Source organism: Amphiura filiformis, chromosome 3, assembly GCF_039555335.1.
Source record: "Amphiura filiformis chromosome 3, Afil_fr2py, whole genome shotgun sequence".
Taxonomy (NCBI): domain Eukaryota; kingdom Metazoa; phylum Echinodermata; class Ophiuroidea; order Amphilepidida; family Amphiuridae; genus Amphiura; species Amphiura filiformis.
Window position 1 is genome coordinate 12840995 of NC_092630.1, and position 17167 is coordinate 12858161.

General features: G+C 36.9%; 1 protein-coding gene across 1 annotated transcript in view; it reads right to left on the minus strand.

Annotated features, from left to right (window-relative positions):
• Nucleotides 1-3422: 3422 nt before the first annotated feature.
• LOC140148054 (uncharacterized) overlaps nt 3423-17167 on the minus strand; it is a 33760-nt gene continuing 20015 nt past the window's right edge. Inside the window, 3 exon segments of the mRNA XM_072169900.1 lie at nt 3423-10359; nt 12653-12689; nt 16631-16762. Coding sequence (XP_072026001.1) covers nt 10083-10359; nt 12653-12689; nt 16631-16762 — 446 coding nt within the window. The 3' untranslated portion in view covers nt 3423-10082.

A 17167-nucleotide genomic window follows, 5' to 3' on the forward strand; every position in this document is an offset into this window, starting at 1 on the left:
ACATGTAGCAACTCATTAACACAAAGTTGTGTGGGCCTCATGATTCAGTTCGTGTTAGCAGGAATTTGTGTTATCAGGTTGCATTATAATGTAGAATATAAGCTTGGGACTTTGAAAACACTTCATGTTAACAGAGTTTGTGTTAACGAGGTAGGCCTACTACTGTACATAATTTTAAGGCACCTTGACGACACTAATTATGTCCACTAAAATAAAAAGGTGTAGAAAAACAGGAGAATAATGTTCAAACCATATGATTAAACACAATTCCGAACATTTTTAAATTGCCAAACAATTTGTACTCCCCTTTTTATGCTTTAATATAGTAAATGCTTGCCTCAAGATTGTAATAAAATTATAACCATTTTTGGCTGAATATTATATTCTTTGATATGACAGAATAAACACATACATCACAAAAAGTAAGTTCTCCCTTTGTTTGAAAAATGACATTTGACTACAGGAGATAGATCAGTGCGGTCTTCCATGCAAGAAGGGGTGAAGTTATTATTGGATGTATTTCTGAAATCAGTTTGCCTTATTAGTTTTTTTTTTCACTTATTAAAATGTTCTCTTATGAGTTGTAGTCTTATTTATAAACACGTCCAAAAAGAAAGTCCTCCTTTGATTGGATGGTCATAACTTTGAGCACAATTAATTAAAAGCAATACAATCCAGATTAAAAGGGCATTTCGTGATCCGCAGCCTCATCCCCCACTTTTCTCAAAAAAAGTTGAGATTTTAATATCACTGAAAACCTCTGGCTACATAATGTTTATGTACAAAATATTTCTTGCAGATTAATTCGTTTTGCAAAGATACTGTGAAATTTGAATTTCGTTCTGGTATACCAGAACGAAATTACAACGCATTGTCTATGGAGCAGTGTAATACACATCATGCATAACTCGCAAAACGCAAAAATCGGAATCAACTGAAATTTTGGGAATAGGCTTTTTTCGTGGATATGTACTGAAAAATGTCATAAAAAGAGGATGCTAGGATCACGAAATACTCCTTTAATGTGCAGTGAATTTTGTTACTGCAACATGACCCTGCACTTATTTAAAAAAGATATCGGAATGCCTGAAAATTAACGAGTGAATGACATTTGATTTACTGTGTAAAAGGATAGGTTTGAATGGGTATCGACCATGCAAATTTGCAAAACGTTCTCCAGATTGAGAAGACCGTCTTCAGCCTGGTCAGTAACCAATCGATGGCACACGCCTGCAAGAGCCACTGACTTGAGGTGAATGGAACATGTGCTTGGGAATGTAAAACATACTTCTTGTTATCAGGAACTTGTTACGAGGGTTCGTGTTTTAAAACGGGTTGCTACTGTATTATCTCACACTGTTTAAAGTTTGAATCACATTTCATTCAATCATTAATTTCTTGATCATTTGGATTTATTTTTGTTTCGCCTGATAAGGCAGGACCGAGACTATATAATCACTTTTCCGTATGTGTGTAGGGGTGGGGGTGTGTATGTGACAAATTTGGTTAAAGTTTTGGTTAAAGTTTGCTTTCGGCCTATTTTCTCGGAGACTATGAGTCGCACGTTCCTCAAACTTGGTGGGTGGGTGCATCTTGACCCGAGACAGAACCGGTTTGTATTGGTTAGTGGGTCAAGGTCACGGAGGTCAAATTAGTAAAAACAGTTGTATGGGCATGAAACTTGGTGGGTACAGTTAACATTTTAAGCCAAATTTTTGGAAGGTCATTTCGAGGTCACCAGGGGTCATCTGAGGTCAAATTAGTAAAAACTGTCGTATGGGCATGAAACTTGGTGGGTACAGTCAACATTTAAAGCCACATTTTTGGAAGGTCATTTCAAGGTCACCAAGGGTCATCAGAGGTCAAATTAGTAAAATCTGTTGTATGGGCATGAAACTTGGTGGGTACAGTCAACATTTAAAGCCAAATTTTTGGAAGGTCATTTCGAGGTCACCAGGGGTCATTTGAGGTCAAATTAGTAAAAACAGTTGTATGGGCATGAAACTTGGTGGGTACAGTCAACATTTTAAGCCACATTTTTGGAAGGTCACCAGGGGTCCATCTGAGGTCAAATTAGTAACAACTGTCGGATGGGCATGAAACTTGGTAGGTACCGGCAACATTTAAAGCACAATTTTTGGAAGGTCATTTCGAGGTCATCTGAGGTCAAATTAGTCAAAACTGTCGGATGGGCATGAAACTTGGTGGGTGCAGTCAACATTTGAAGCCAAATTTTTGGAAGGTCATTTCGGGGTCACCAGGGGTCATATTAGTAAAAACTGTCATATGGGCATGAAACTTGGTGGGTACAGTCAACATTTAAAGCCAAATTTTTGGAAGGTCATTTCAGGGTCACCAGGGGCCAAATTAGTAAAACCTATCGTATGGGCATGAAACTTGGTGCGTACAGTCAACATTTAAAGCCAATTTTCCGGAAGGTCATGTCGAGGCCACCAGTGGTCAGATTAATAAAAACTGTCGGATAGGCATGAAACTTGGTGGGTACAGTCAACATTTAGAGCCAAATTTTTGGAAGGTCATTTCAGGGTCACCTGAGGTCAAATTAGTAAAAACTGTTGCATGGGCATGACACTTGGTGGGTACAGTCACCATCAGCCAGATAATCGTGCCCAGCCGATAACCGCCAAATTCATTTACCTCTATCAAAAGTAATTGAAAAAGCAGGCAGTCGCAAAAGCAGGCGAGACTTATGGTTCGAGAACCGCCTTGTTAAATAAATGTGGTATCATATTTAAAGATATTAAAAGATCAACACAAAATTAAGATCTTGGTCAAATTTTCGGTCACAACTTTGACCTTCATCAGGAGACTGGCAGCCTGTGTTGTTTCTGGCCAGCTGGGTTGATGACTGAGAAACTTAGGTGCTAAAAAAGTGTTTGACTTTCCCCAGATTAAGTGACTTTTCCCCAGAATTAGGGGGGGGTACTGAGAATGTGCAGTTGTGTCCATGTTGGCCTTTTTCAGGACTTCAGAGTGCAATCCTGTCACAACAGCGTGGAAGACACAGGCGCTGATATGGTGCACAACCAAAGTCATGAGAGAATATCAGTGATTGAAATAGATGCACAAATAGCCCAAATTATGAAACTATAACTGATGGCAGGAACAAATTTAAATTTGCAATTATTACTTTCTGTCAACGTTTACCAAAGCATACCCCATTGTCATGCACTGGACATGTATGTGTATGAACCAATAATAGGGTTGCAACTTTTGAATCTGTACCTGTTATTGGGTTTAGTTGAATACGTAAGGTTTGTATTTATTTTGGCTTAGTATTCACTTATAAGGCTATTCATGAACTGCTACCTTATTTATTGCACTGACTGTAATGTTTTTTATCTTCCTATATTAAACATCCACAAATCAACAACAAAAATGATACTGAAAAAGACAGATACTAGAGTAGTTTTCTACATTTTAATATTTTCAACAAATGAGGTATTGTAAGTACCCCAATTCTAATTTACAGGTGTTGAGGGTAAAGGATGCTTTCTTTATTGACGATATTGCTTGTGCCCAAATCGGGATATTCCAGCTGCATGACCTAAATCTTGCACACATGGAGTGTGAATTTCAAATGGAATTACCTGAATGGGAGACTCATTGAAATCTACACCCCCTGTGTGGGAGATAAGGTCATATGTCTTCCAATTCCCAAGGGGGTGTATGGATTTCAACTGGAATAGCCCAATTTTTTCACAAACAATATCATCTGCCTCAAATACTATGTGCGTCATCACAGCAGACAGTCATGACTTCCCATCATGCATTAACAACAAAGAAAAAGTTTCTATTGCCACATTCGACCAACCTAAAAATCTGAAAAGATTTAGCGTCCCTGACTTTGGAGCTTTAAGGGCAATACAAACTTTCTTTTTAGGCCTAATCTGGTGTTTTTTTAAATGCCAAATTAAGGCAATAATACTTGCAAGCTATAACTGGCCCTGTTGATGATCTATGCACCACTAATGATCAACAGTTAAATCAACATGCCTTATATTAAGTATGCTTGGACCAGGAGCTAAAATGAGCTCCTGGTCCAAAAGATGGCTCCTGGTCCTATAGTTTGTAGTGTAAAATATTGGACACACCAGGAGCCAAAACCTGGCAACCATGGGGTAAAAAGAGCCTGGGTGCCTGCTTAATATAAGCCTTGTAAATCAAGGTCCATGACATTTATCTAACTCAATTTCATGCATGCACCATGTGAAGGTTGATTTTCTGCTGTATGTTGTCATAAGACAGCGCAGCTTACCCTAGTGGATTTGATTATACACAGGCTTCAAGGCCGTGGGCAAGAGAGCATTAGACATGTATAGCTCGCCTGCAATTGTTAAAACTCACAGGAAGTTAAAAACCTGTGACCTAGTTTCTTACATTGTCGATTTCAGCTGCCAGTATACATCAAGTTATTTCTTTTCAAATTCTGTTTATAATACATTTTGCTTTGAACAGAAAATTAATGAACACTATCACTTAATATTTATTTCAAATTAAAATCTAAAATTTAAATCAACATTTGACAAGAACAAATATGTACCTTCGCTGTTGGCGTACTTGCTGGGCTATATGGAAGAACAGAGGGATATTTATATTTCCCTCTGGATATGGACCCAGGTAAAGAAGAAATAAACTTTTTGGACAAGTTTCCAACATAATGGTGATCATGCCAAGAGATTAAACTGTATGGTTACGATTAACAGACTTTGATATTGATAAAAGCATTGGTATTAGGGGGTGACAGCCTCTATTCTCAAATTGCTCACTTTTAAAACACAAGTCAGTAAGTTGACCTTTATGGTTTACTTGCACTGACTTCAAATAACCTGCCAGATACCTGGCATACATCTGCTTGGCATGTCAACTGTCTGTAAAAATCAAGTGGTCCCTGGCATTGGTGTGAATCGGGCTATTATATAATGAAAGATAAAGATAAAGACAATTTATCGCGTCTGACGTCACCTGTCAATCAAACTCGAGCACAGTTTGTTTACAAGTGTCGTGATGATGACTTGCTGAACGCGGATTTATAACCGGGCGCCTTATTGTTGATTTTGCACCTTTCGACATGCAAACCATCTCAAAAGTTAGGTCTTTAAGGTAGAAAACTTTCTTTGGTGAAGGCACCATGTCCACAATGCCTAGAAAAGCTGCTTTTTGCCTTGTAAATGTACGAACTTTTTCGCCATTTGCTGCTATTCCTTTTCTCCGATCAGCACCAGATAGATCGGTCTTCCTTTTACGCGCTGATTAACCTGTTTAAACCAATCAAGGATCGTAATCGACAGTGACATCAGACGCGATAAATTGTTTTTATCTCTGTCTTTAATTAGAGTTGAAATCTATACACCACCTATGAAGACATGACCTTAATCTCCCACACAGGGGGTGCAGCTTTCAAATGCAGTCACGAATTCATGTAACCCAATTTGAAATTCACACTCCCTGTGTGGAAGATTAAGGCATGTCTTCCATAGGGTGTGTATGGACTTCAACTGTAACAGCCCATTGAGCAAGTATGAAGGTACAGCTCTGTACAACAACTTAAAAAAAAAATCTGCATAATTATTTAATATTACAATTACTTGAATCATTCATTACATCCACTACATACATGTTTACAGTCAATTATATATCTTAACTAAAATCACAATGAAGTTAAAACCGGGCAAGGCCAAAAACAAAATAGGCTTGTTTCTGGTCTTACATGTACATTCATAAAATCATGCAGAAAAATATTCCCCCCCCCCCATTTTATTTAATCGCACCATCATCAAAAGGTCATAAAACAACTAAAAAATCACCCTGGAATCAAAACAAAATAAAAATAAAATAAACCAAAAATATGCATACCATATGCATGTTTTTGTTTTATATACACCTCATTTTATTTCCAATCCATGAGACCAGAAAAAGACCCTTTTTTGGCCTAACCCTTAATTATTTGCCATACCCATTTTGATAAAAAGTTCATTTAAAAATAGTACAACTCTTACAATATCTCAAATTAAACACATTTCTGCAATAAAATTGCTTTACACATTTAAAAATTGTAAAACTGTGAGGAAAAGGAATTTTCTCAGAAATATTAAATTATGTATAGAAAAATTGATTGTCAAAATGAATACCAAATAAATTTGTAATCACATAGAAATATTGACTGAAATATAGAACTTTGCTCCATTATGGAGACATTAAATCTGCAAATAGCTCATATTCATTGCACTTTAAACTACAAATAATATTTTGAACAAAGACATGAAACAATGTGTATACACCTGGGGTTGTCAATTACTGCATGCTCTGGGTGGGCCCAGAAAATACTGTGCAGCAGTGAGCAGCAAGGCACCACCCAACCAGGAGTTGGATGTGAGGAGCGCTGGGGGTCGAACCCAGGCATTGGCAGAACCAAGGGAATCAGCGTAGAGACAATAAAGAGTACAGATCGACCCCCAGATTTTTTCAATTAACTGACCATATTTTTTTTTCGGCAGAGAACCCCAATCACACAGTTATTTCTCTATGGCTTACCCAGAGATACTATATTATTTGGCAAGGTTCTTTCGCAATGCTCTTACTGATTATCAAGTAAAATGAATGTGGTCATGCATGGGTCACACAATGCTGGGCAGCATATTCAGTGAATGAGGTGCTGATGCGATTATGACATGATTCAATTAGCCAATCAGAACTTCACTTTGTTTTACGCTGTAAACAGCGCGCCAAAAGGACCTTGTGATAACGCATCATTTACCTGTGGATAACTGTTAGAGGTTATTGCTTTGGAAGTACCGATGTACATGACTCATTGACTGAAACAAAATGCTGCATATACAATATTTTGCTCTAATGTGGCTACAGTGTCTGCAGCCTTGACCTTGCTAAGCACAATAAGAAATAGAGCTCCCAAAATTACACCTACAGTGTTCATTTACCAAATCTGGTTTAGGATCAAGTCTTCATTTCATGATCATAATAATATACTCATGTCGGTCGGTTGACATTCCATCAGAATGCCAACTTAGTCTCATCCATCTTTCAACCAAGCATAAATGTTTACAGCTATTTTAAAACAATTATTTTATAGTACTTTGTGCAATGTCTCATGGCAATTCCAGTTGAATTCCATACACCCTATGGAAGATAATGACCTTAATCTTCCACATGTACAGCCATGCCTTCCATATGTGGTGTATGGAGTTCACCTGGAATCACCCATTTCAAATGGCTATCAACATTCTTTGTACAATATTCGGAAATCTATAAATTATAGAAGCAGGCAGTGATTTGTAGCTAAAATTGATACAACATACATGTAATATTTGATTAGATCTGTTCATAATATGCCATTTTCTAGGATGCCGCCATCAATCAATATATTCACTGAAAAATGCTGTTCAAAATATGAGACCTGAATTTGTTGTCATATTCATCAAAAGTGTGTACAGGGAACTAACATTGTCAGTGCACCACATCTATGGGGCTGAGCAATTATTATCAGCCTCCCCCATGGGCTAAAAATGGGGAAGGGGCAAGAGATTTTTGGCACACTTCAACTGTTTAAAATTTATGCCTAATTGCTGTGCTCACGTTATATACACACTAAAGTTTGGTGTCCCAATCTGCAGAGTAAAAAGTCATCAAGAGCCGGTCTACTGTATTTGTGATCTTCTATGCCTACTGTTTACTGCTTGATCAATTCATGGTCATCCTGTTTTGATATACCACAATGATGATTCCTAGCTAGTTTTATGTGACATAGAACTTGTGTGACATGCAATGAAATCTTACAGCAGACAGAAACCAGAAGATATCTTACCCTTCCCAGAATCCTTTGCAACATGATGCACTCAGGACTACTACTTTGTACAGGTTCCTTTTGTTTTCATGTTGAGAATAGAATGGCTACACATGGGTCAATAGTCAGTACAGAACTACAAATAACAGAACCACATGACTATTGGTAGGGATAACCATCAAAATTTCATGTTGCCCCTATTGCTACAAAAGATTGTTGTCTGGATAGAACTCATCAATAGAAGTATTTTAGTGGTTAAATGGTCAAAATCGGTCAAAAACTTTTCGAATTATGAATTTTCAAAGTTTCCCATTCTGACCGGTCATTGGAACGAAATAAAATGACAAGGTCCAAAAATATCAATTGGGAGCAAAGTTGGCATAAGCATATATTTACTTTTATATATTTCTTTATTTTAACATATATGCAAACATGAAACAAGCATATTGTGAAAGTATCAAAGGGTTTCTTATGAAATGGCACTTTACTAGTCAATGGTATAAATTATTTTTTCAAACCGAGGCATTGAAATCATGCATTTAGCGAACATTTGCCAAAAATCTTCCAAGATGGCCGATATGGCACAAAATCAAAATTGCACTAAGTCCAGGTAAACTTTTTTTTTCACAACCAAAAATTTCGATGTTATTGGGTTTAATATGACCAATTAGTAGGTCTATGCAAATTAAATCTTAAGTGTCATTGACTCATTCACAACAATAGAGGTTATCCATTTCACTCATCATGCTCATGTGTGACTTCTTACAAAAGGTGCTGGCTCCCGTAGTAATCCCCATTCAAAACAATTCAATGCATGACCTCGGAGTTACCTGCATGACTTTCATGGGCTATTTTGAAACAGTTATGGTTGCACATTCAGGTACTTCTTTTGAAAGTTCTAAACAAGGTATAGCCAGCAGCAAGTTGTAGATGGTATGGGCCTAAATATAAGAAAACGTTTAGGATTGAAATCAGGTGAAAAATACATCAAATGAGCACGAAACTTCACATTTATGTTCAAAAAGGTGTCTTCTTAGCATGATTCGAAAGGAGTATGGAAATTCCAAAGGGAAGCTGGTGATTTAATTTGTAACTCGAGATCTACTTGTTCAATATTTTAACCTTTTTACAGAGGGTATGATAGAGGTATTACTGGCAACTCTGCCAAATTTCAGCTCAGTAGGCTACGTTTTTCACCTGAAATTATTGACATGAATATTTTGTGCCATTCTTTGGCAGTGCTGAACTCAGCCACTGGCAATTAAGCGCACTGTGGCGATGGACCAATTTTGACTCGCACTTACAGGAAAATAAAATAAGTTTTGTTGCTGTAATTTGCAAGATAGTTACAAAATATAATTGGCATTAACTTCCCCAATTTTTACAGAAAAATATTGAAAAATAAAAGAATGAGATCAATTTAGAAATGTCTGTGCAAGCAGTGCACAGTTGAGCTCCCTGCATGTCTATGGGAGTGTTCTAATCAAGTTGATGGTTCATTGGTCATCCCTACTATTGGTAATTTGATGATTTCAACTCTTTCCACATTGTTCTTATTCGACAATATAGTCTACATAATTAATAAAATACACAGGTGCGTACTGTACAGCACTGTACATGTACAGTAAATAACATTAATTTCTGGTCTATATAAGATAAAACCTATTGTACAATCTATAAAAATACAAAAATTGTTTTTCTCTTTTGAATGTTTAGCAACAACACTGCATGGTACACTGGTCAAATCTACCCAAAAAGTTTTTGTACAACACAAACTGAATAAATGATTTAGCCTATAGATCTCAAGTCAATAACACCAGTGCATCATATGCTGGTGTTAAATCATGTCTGGCTAGCAAATGTATGTGTACCTAATTTGCACAAACAATCTATTCAAGTACTAATATCACCAACTTACAGAAGGTAAACTACAGTAACCTGTATTCAATGTAGGATGCAATTTCACCCATTTTCTTAGCATTTGTCAATTATTGTGACATTTAAATTTAAAGCTAGATGCTTGGTGGCACATTACTTTATTAGTGCATATTCTTTGCTTATGCAGTACATTATACTCTCAATATGCAACATACATTATTCTTGTATAAAACCACCAAGATGTCTAATAAGATGCATCTATGCCATGTTTGTGTACCGTATGTATACAGGGTCACATTCCATCTTACACTGAACAAATGACTGGGCAATTCCTGACATGATAAGTGCAATTTACAATTTGGCAAAAGTCTTCACCAGCCTTTTATACAGGCGAGTCTTCAATTTGTGGTGTGCTATTTGAGAGGAAAGGCAAGGCTGGCATAGTCTCCATATTATACCAGACCAGAAATATAAATGCGGCTAACAACAGAAATAACAGGACCTGTGCCCATGTGGGGATGACTGGACATCTCCTCTGTGCTTGTCTGGGTTTTCTTGTCTGCTGCTGCTGTCTTGCTGCATTGGACAGGCTCTGTCTTGTCAATCTCCGTGTTTCTGTCTGCGTAGTGCTGGTCACTGTTGTCCTGGGTCTCAGACGACTGCTGTTTTTAAATGAAAAGTGAAGTGTTGATTATAAGTTTATCAGAATATCACCTCTCACTTTATTACTTCATTACACTGCACAACATAGTGAAAATCTTTCCAGATTTGGTTTTAATGGTAAGAAGTATCATGTGCTTTAAGAAAATCTAATTTATTGATCATATTCACTTGCTTTTTGTTTGATTACAAAGATCTCTATGATTCCCCATTGTAAATGCACCTGTAATAGTCTTTCAATGCTGTACCTTGTCACAAACCCATTGACAAGGGACAATCACATAACCTTTCAATGCTGTGTCACAAACCCATTGACAAGGGACAATCACATAACCTTTCAATGCTGTACCTTGTCACAAACCCATTGACAAGGGACAATCACATAACCTTTCAATGCTGTGTCACAAACCCATTGACAAGGGACAATCACATAACCTTTCAATGCTGTGTCACAAACCCATTGACAAGGGACAATCACATAACCTTTCAATGCTGTACCTTGTCACAAACCCATTGACAAGGGACAATCACATAACCTTTCAATGCTGTACCTTGTCACAAACCCATTGACAAGGGACAATCACATAACCTTTCAATGCTGTACCTTGTCACAAACCCATTGACAAGGGACAAGCACATAACCTTTCAATGCTGTACCTTGTCACAAACCCATTGACAAGGGACAATCACATAACCTTTCAATGCTGTGTCACAAACCCATTGACAAGGGACAATCACATAACCTTTCAATGCTGTACCTTGTCACAAACCCATTGACAAGGGACAAGCACATAACCTTTCAATGCTGTACCTTGTCACAAACCCATTGACAAGGGACAATCACATAACCTTTCAATGCTGTACCTTGTCACAAACCCATTGACAAGGGACAAGCACATAACCTTTCAATGATGTACCTTGTCACAAACCCATTGACAAGGGACAATCACATAACCTTTCAATGCTGTGTCACAAACCCATTGACAAGGGACAATCACATAACCTTTCAATGCTGTGTCACAAACCCATTGACAAGGGACAATCACATAACCTTTCAATGCTGTGTCACAAACCCATTGACAAGGGACAATCACATAACCTTTCAATGCTGTACCTTGTCACAAACCCATTGACAAGGGACAATCACATAACCTTTCAATGCTGTGTCACAAACCCATTGACAAGGGACAATCACATAACCTTTTGATGCTGTACCTTGTCACAAACCCATTGACAAGGGACAATCACATAACCTTTCAATGCTGTACCTTGTCACAAACCCATTGACAAGGGACAAGCACATAACCTTTCAATGCTGTACCTTGTCACAAACCCATTGACAAGGGACAGTCACATAACCTTTCAATGCTGTGTCACAAACCCATTGACAAGGGACAATCACATAACCTTTCAATGCTGTGTCACAAACCCATTGACAAGGGACAATCACATAACCTTTCAATGCTGTGTCACAAACCCATTGACAAGGGACAATCACATAACCTTTCAATGCTGTACCTTGTCACAAACCCATTGACAAGGGACAATCACATAACCTTTCAATGCTGTGTCACAAACCCATTGACAAGGGACAATCACATAACCTTTCAATGCTGTGTCACAAACCCATTGACAAGACAATCACATAACCTTTCAATGCTGTGTCACAAACCCATTGACAAGGGACAATCACATAACCTTTCAATGCTGTGTCACAAACCCATTGACAAGGGACAATCACATAACCTTTCAATGCTGTACCTTGTCACAAACCCATTGACAAGGGACAAGCACATAACCTTTCAATGCTGTGTCACAAACCCATTGACAAGGGACAATCACATAACCCTTTGATGCTGTGTCACAAACCCATTGACAAGGGACAAGCACATAACCTTTCAATGCTGTGTCACAAACCCATTGACAAGGGACAATCACATAACATTTTGATTGTTATTGCTATATTTATCAGTGATTTGCCGAACCAGCACACTCTAAAATTGATCAAGATTTTTGCATTTTTGGAACAAGTGAAGCGGACAAATGGCAAACATACAAGCAATCTGATAGACACAATTTGGCATGGTATGGTAGGTATCCTAAATGTAGACACATAGGATAGCAATTATAAAGCTACATAGTGGGATTATTTACATAGGTATGCTTTATGAAACAGAAATGAGTTAAAATTATGATCAAAATCATCCTGTATCATTATAAGTTTGACTGTTAGTCTTGAGTCTCATCCTCCTACATGAGGATTTTATTCTTTATTTATTTGCTGAAGCTTACCTCAACATTGCATCCCCACTGGAAACAACTTTTTTCTCTGAAAGATCAAGAGGAAAACACAACATATTTTAATTTGATTTGTAACATATTCTATACCTTTGATCAAAAAGCACAATTTGCACTTTTACTCGGTATCAAACACATAAGATGAGGACCCACACGCATGAAGTGGATGATTATATAATTAAGAAATGTATTCAATTATAAGTAACAAATTAAGTCAATAGGATGCTAAGACAAAGAACCAAGTTGGTCTTGTGTGAGCTATCTAAGAGAGTTGGTAAAATTATTTTAATTTTATGTAAATTTCACACAATCATTCTACAACATGTATGTAACAACATTGGTGAGAATTTGTTGATTCTCTTTGCTCAAACTCAAACCTCCTTCCCTGTTACATTTGTACCTTGTCATGGACCTGCAATTTGGAACTTCACCATGTAGCAGTCACAAACTCCCAAATTACTTGCAGACAAAACTGAATTAATACTCATTGGCAACTTTGTCATCTATGTTACAATTACTAAAAAAATGCAATCACTATTTATAGACTATGGGGCATGCATCTCTACGGCCTTTGGTTTTCCACTTTTGTAGTCCCCTCTTGGGCACAACATGAAAACACAACAAATCAACAGTAAAGATATGTCTGAATTGATATCCAAAAAGTTCCCACGTTTTACTTGGCACATTTAGGAGTTTTTCGTGATTTTTTCCCCATTTTTGCCCAAAAATGTCAAATATTAAAATAGCTGTAACTTTAAAAATAAATTGAGAAGAAGTTTCATTTCTATTGCAGATGTTACATGTCACATGCATTTCCAACACTGGTGAATAAAAATGTTACAGCACAACACTAAAGTATAAAAAAAATGGCAAAAATCAGGAAAGAAAAAAGCAAGGTACACCAACTTGATGTGGGGAAACAAGTAAAATGCAGACTAGACAGTATGCAGGGGGACAAAAACAGCAAATGTAGGCAGAAGAAGTAGGCAAAGTTCGATAGCCAAATTTTACCAGTTCCAAGGCCCACAGAAGTAAGTGCTGAACCTGCAAAAACAACAAGGATCAATGGTAATACAAAACTGCACTAGAACAAGTGATGAAAATCACTGTGCATATAAACAGACACGCTTAACCAAACATCCAGAGTAGGCACAAAACAGGCAAAGTTCGATGGCCAAAAATTGCCAATTCCAGAGCCCACAAAAGTGTCAGGAAAACAGTACACTGGAAGTGATGAAAATCACTGTGTACATAGCAGTCAAACACAGACAGACAAAAAACAACCGACGTTTCGAGCAGATAAACGGCTCTTCTTCAGGGACAGACAACAAAATATAAAGCAAACAACAAAAACTACATGCTGTAGTTTAAAAACAAATTCAAGTCAAAAATTGAAGGCAAGTTCAAATTGAAATAAGTAGCAAAAAAGACAGCAAACTCAGAGCAAAATAAGTTGTGTCTTCTCTCATTGAGAGCAAATTCACTACCGGCAAGTTCAAATTGAAATAAGTAGCAAAAAAGACAGCAAACTCAGAGCAAAATAAGTTGTGTCTTCTCTCATTGAGAGCAAATTCACTATCATATTTTTTTTGCTATTTTGGCCATTTTTGACCTAAAAATGTAATTTTTGACCTAAATATGTAATTTTTGCATGGGAAAAATATATATATATTTTATTGATTTAAAATATATGTCATTATGGCAACCTAGTTATTCTGAACAAAAAAGTTAATGATAGTGAATGCCTGTGACCTATAGTTTTTGACCTATGGCCCTTTCAAATTCACATATGGACTAAAATAGCATGTTTTTGTTCAGAAGAGAGAAATAACCTAAACAGAGTTTGTTGTTGGATGCCTAGGAAGTCGTTATGGTGTATATATTCGAATAAAAAGAAACAAACGCCATTATCATATAAATAGTACACTGTTTACTTTTTAAAGCAAAATGAAAATAGATAATCTAATGTGCCTAGTTCGATTACTACCCAGCAAACACAAATATATTACAAAACATGTTAAATGTCGGGTTAAAGGGTATGTGGAGTCAAGGGTATAAAAAGGTTTTAACATTCAAAAAAACATTTTGTTCAAAACTTGTTGGAAAACATTCTAACACAATTCTGTCGGTCCGTGTCACGTCACTTCCGATTGATGATGTTCGAGTGAAAACAAGTCCCTGATTCGATTTTTTTTGATGATTTCTGTCATTGGTGTTATGTAAATTTCGACCGCAAATAGTCAGTGGAATCACACAACCGTTTCTAAGTCTTCAGAGTGGAAGAAACTTACTTGATTTACCGTTTATATACTGAAAACTTAAAATTAAATTCCATGGTCGAGTGTCGTTTTCCGAAATTGAATATCACTCCAACAACATCGCTATGTAGCCTCCTTCACAGTCGGTTTCTGTTGTTCATAACAAACCGTGAGCCACATGCAGTTTGGGCCCGAGACTAGAGATAGCCCGGATGTCCGAATCGACAGAATAGACTTAAAAGTACTGTACACAAAATGTTTGCCGAACAATATTTTACTATAACATTTTGAATTTTGGTTTAAAATGTTGTTGTATTATTTTTTCAGTATAACACGTTTAAAAAAAAGAGTTTTCATGATTTTTATATAATCCAATATTGATATGTTATCAAACTGTTTAAACTAAAACCAAAAACATAATGCATTATCATGTTTTAAAAACATTTTGGTGTTTGCTGAATAGTATCCATAAGCAAAACACTTTGACAGTTGTTAAAATGCAACGAAATAGCAATGGTGAAAAATGATGTTGCACGAACTGCTGTCACCCGTCCCAAACAGACACTTCTGCCGCATTATGTCGTAAGACGTCACAATCTTGCCTAAAACGCCTCTTCGCAAGCTGATTTTTGAACGTCATTTTCCACACACAAATGAATAGGCAATCTTCCCGTTCGAATTTGCGCCAAAAAAAATCTAAATTTAGTCACTTCTTCTTGTCTATACTAGGTCAAATTGTAACCCCCAAAATGGATTATATTACATGTCGGACTCTACTTGTTCTATTTGGATACTTTGATTTGCTTCATAACACGACAAACATAACAATTTTCTGCATTTTATAATGCGTTTTTTTGTCATTTTGGAACGTCATTTTTTGCTACCAACCGCAAAATAATCGCCTTACGGTAATTCCATGATTGACCAATTCACAATAGATTTCACCCTCTAGAGGGCATACTAACTGATTTTCGACTATGTAGCTTGCCGTTGGCGTTCCCGTATCACGTTAATTTCGCAATCTCTCTAATATTTCCAATATTATGCCAAAAATGGTCCTTTATGGCCATTTTAACCAACTTGTTAGTTTTTGAAAAGTGGGAACTTCACTTAATATTATGGACATGTAATTGCCCTTTATGTTAAGCTATTTCAAGATCCACTAGTATGCCCACTACCGGGGTAGCAGCAATTTTATCTACTTTCAATGCAGCAAAATCATTTTAGTCAACATTTTACTGCATTGAAAGTAGATAAAATTGCTGCTACCCCGGTAGTGGGCATACTAGTGGATCTTGAAATAGCTTTAAACATAAAGGGCAATTACATGTCCATAATATTAAGTGAAGTTCCCACTTTTGTCCACAATTGATGATTTAATTGCAAAAAAAGCAAAAATAGGCACAAAATTGGGCAGGGGTGTAGTACCTCCTTAACCATTACACATGTCACAACCAGCACCAGTCTCCATTTCAATTTGAATGCAGGACTGCACTGTGACTCAGGCAGGGGTGTGAGAGGCCACAGACCAAAAACGAGGAACATCACTAAAAACAGCGTAAAATCAGGGTAAAAACGCCAAATATGGGCTGAAAATAAAAGAAAAACAAGTAAATTTTGGCAACAAAAAAAGAGGAAATCAGCTGAAAAGAGGAACTCTCACATCCCTGGTGACTGCAGTTTTTGTTCTAGTTGTCAATTTCTCATTACTTACCTGGCTCAGAGTCGCTGTATTCCTCCTCTTCTTCTTCCTCCTCCTCCTCTTCTTCTTCTTCCTCTGATTCTGCTTTCTCTGTTTTCAAAAGCAATGTGGTAAGCTTCCTCTGGTAGATGCGACGGGTGGTGTCTGAAGGTGAAACATTTAAGTGGCAGCAATTACAAAGCAATTATCTTAAGGGCACTATTGACATTTTTTGAACAAAAGAACACCACATTCAACAAAAACAAGGATGGCATAGACTAGCATTTATCCCATTGAATTATGTGTGGACAAAGTGATTTTTGACTATCTGACATAAAACTGCTGCCATTTTGTTACTTTAACTTCTTTTTCTCCACATATTCTTAGACATAATTTAGAAGATGTAACACTTCTGAGAATAACTGTTCTAAACTCAGAGAAATTACCCTTTCAAATTGGGTAAAGTTCTTTTTGGACCACTCTGTACTATGAATGTGGTAATTTTTCTGTCCGATTAATTTTTTGCACTACAAGAATTTCAAAATGTTTGTTTCTTTTTTAATTTTGCTC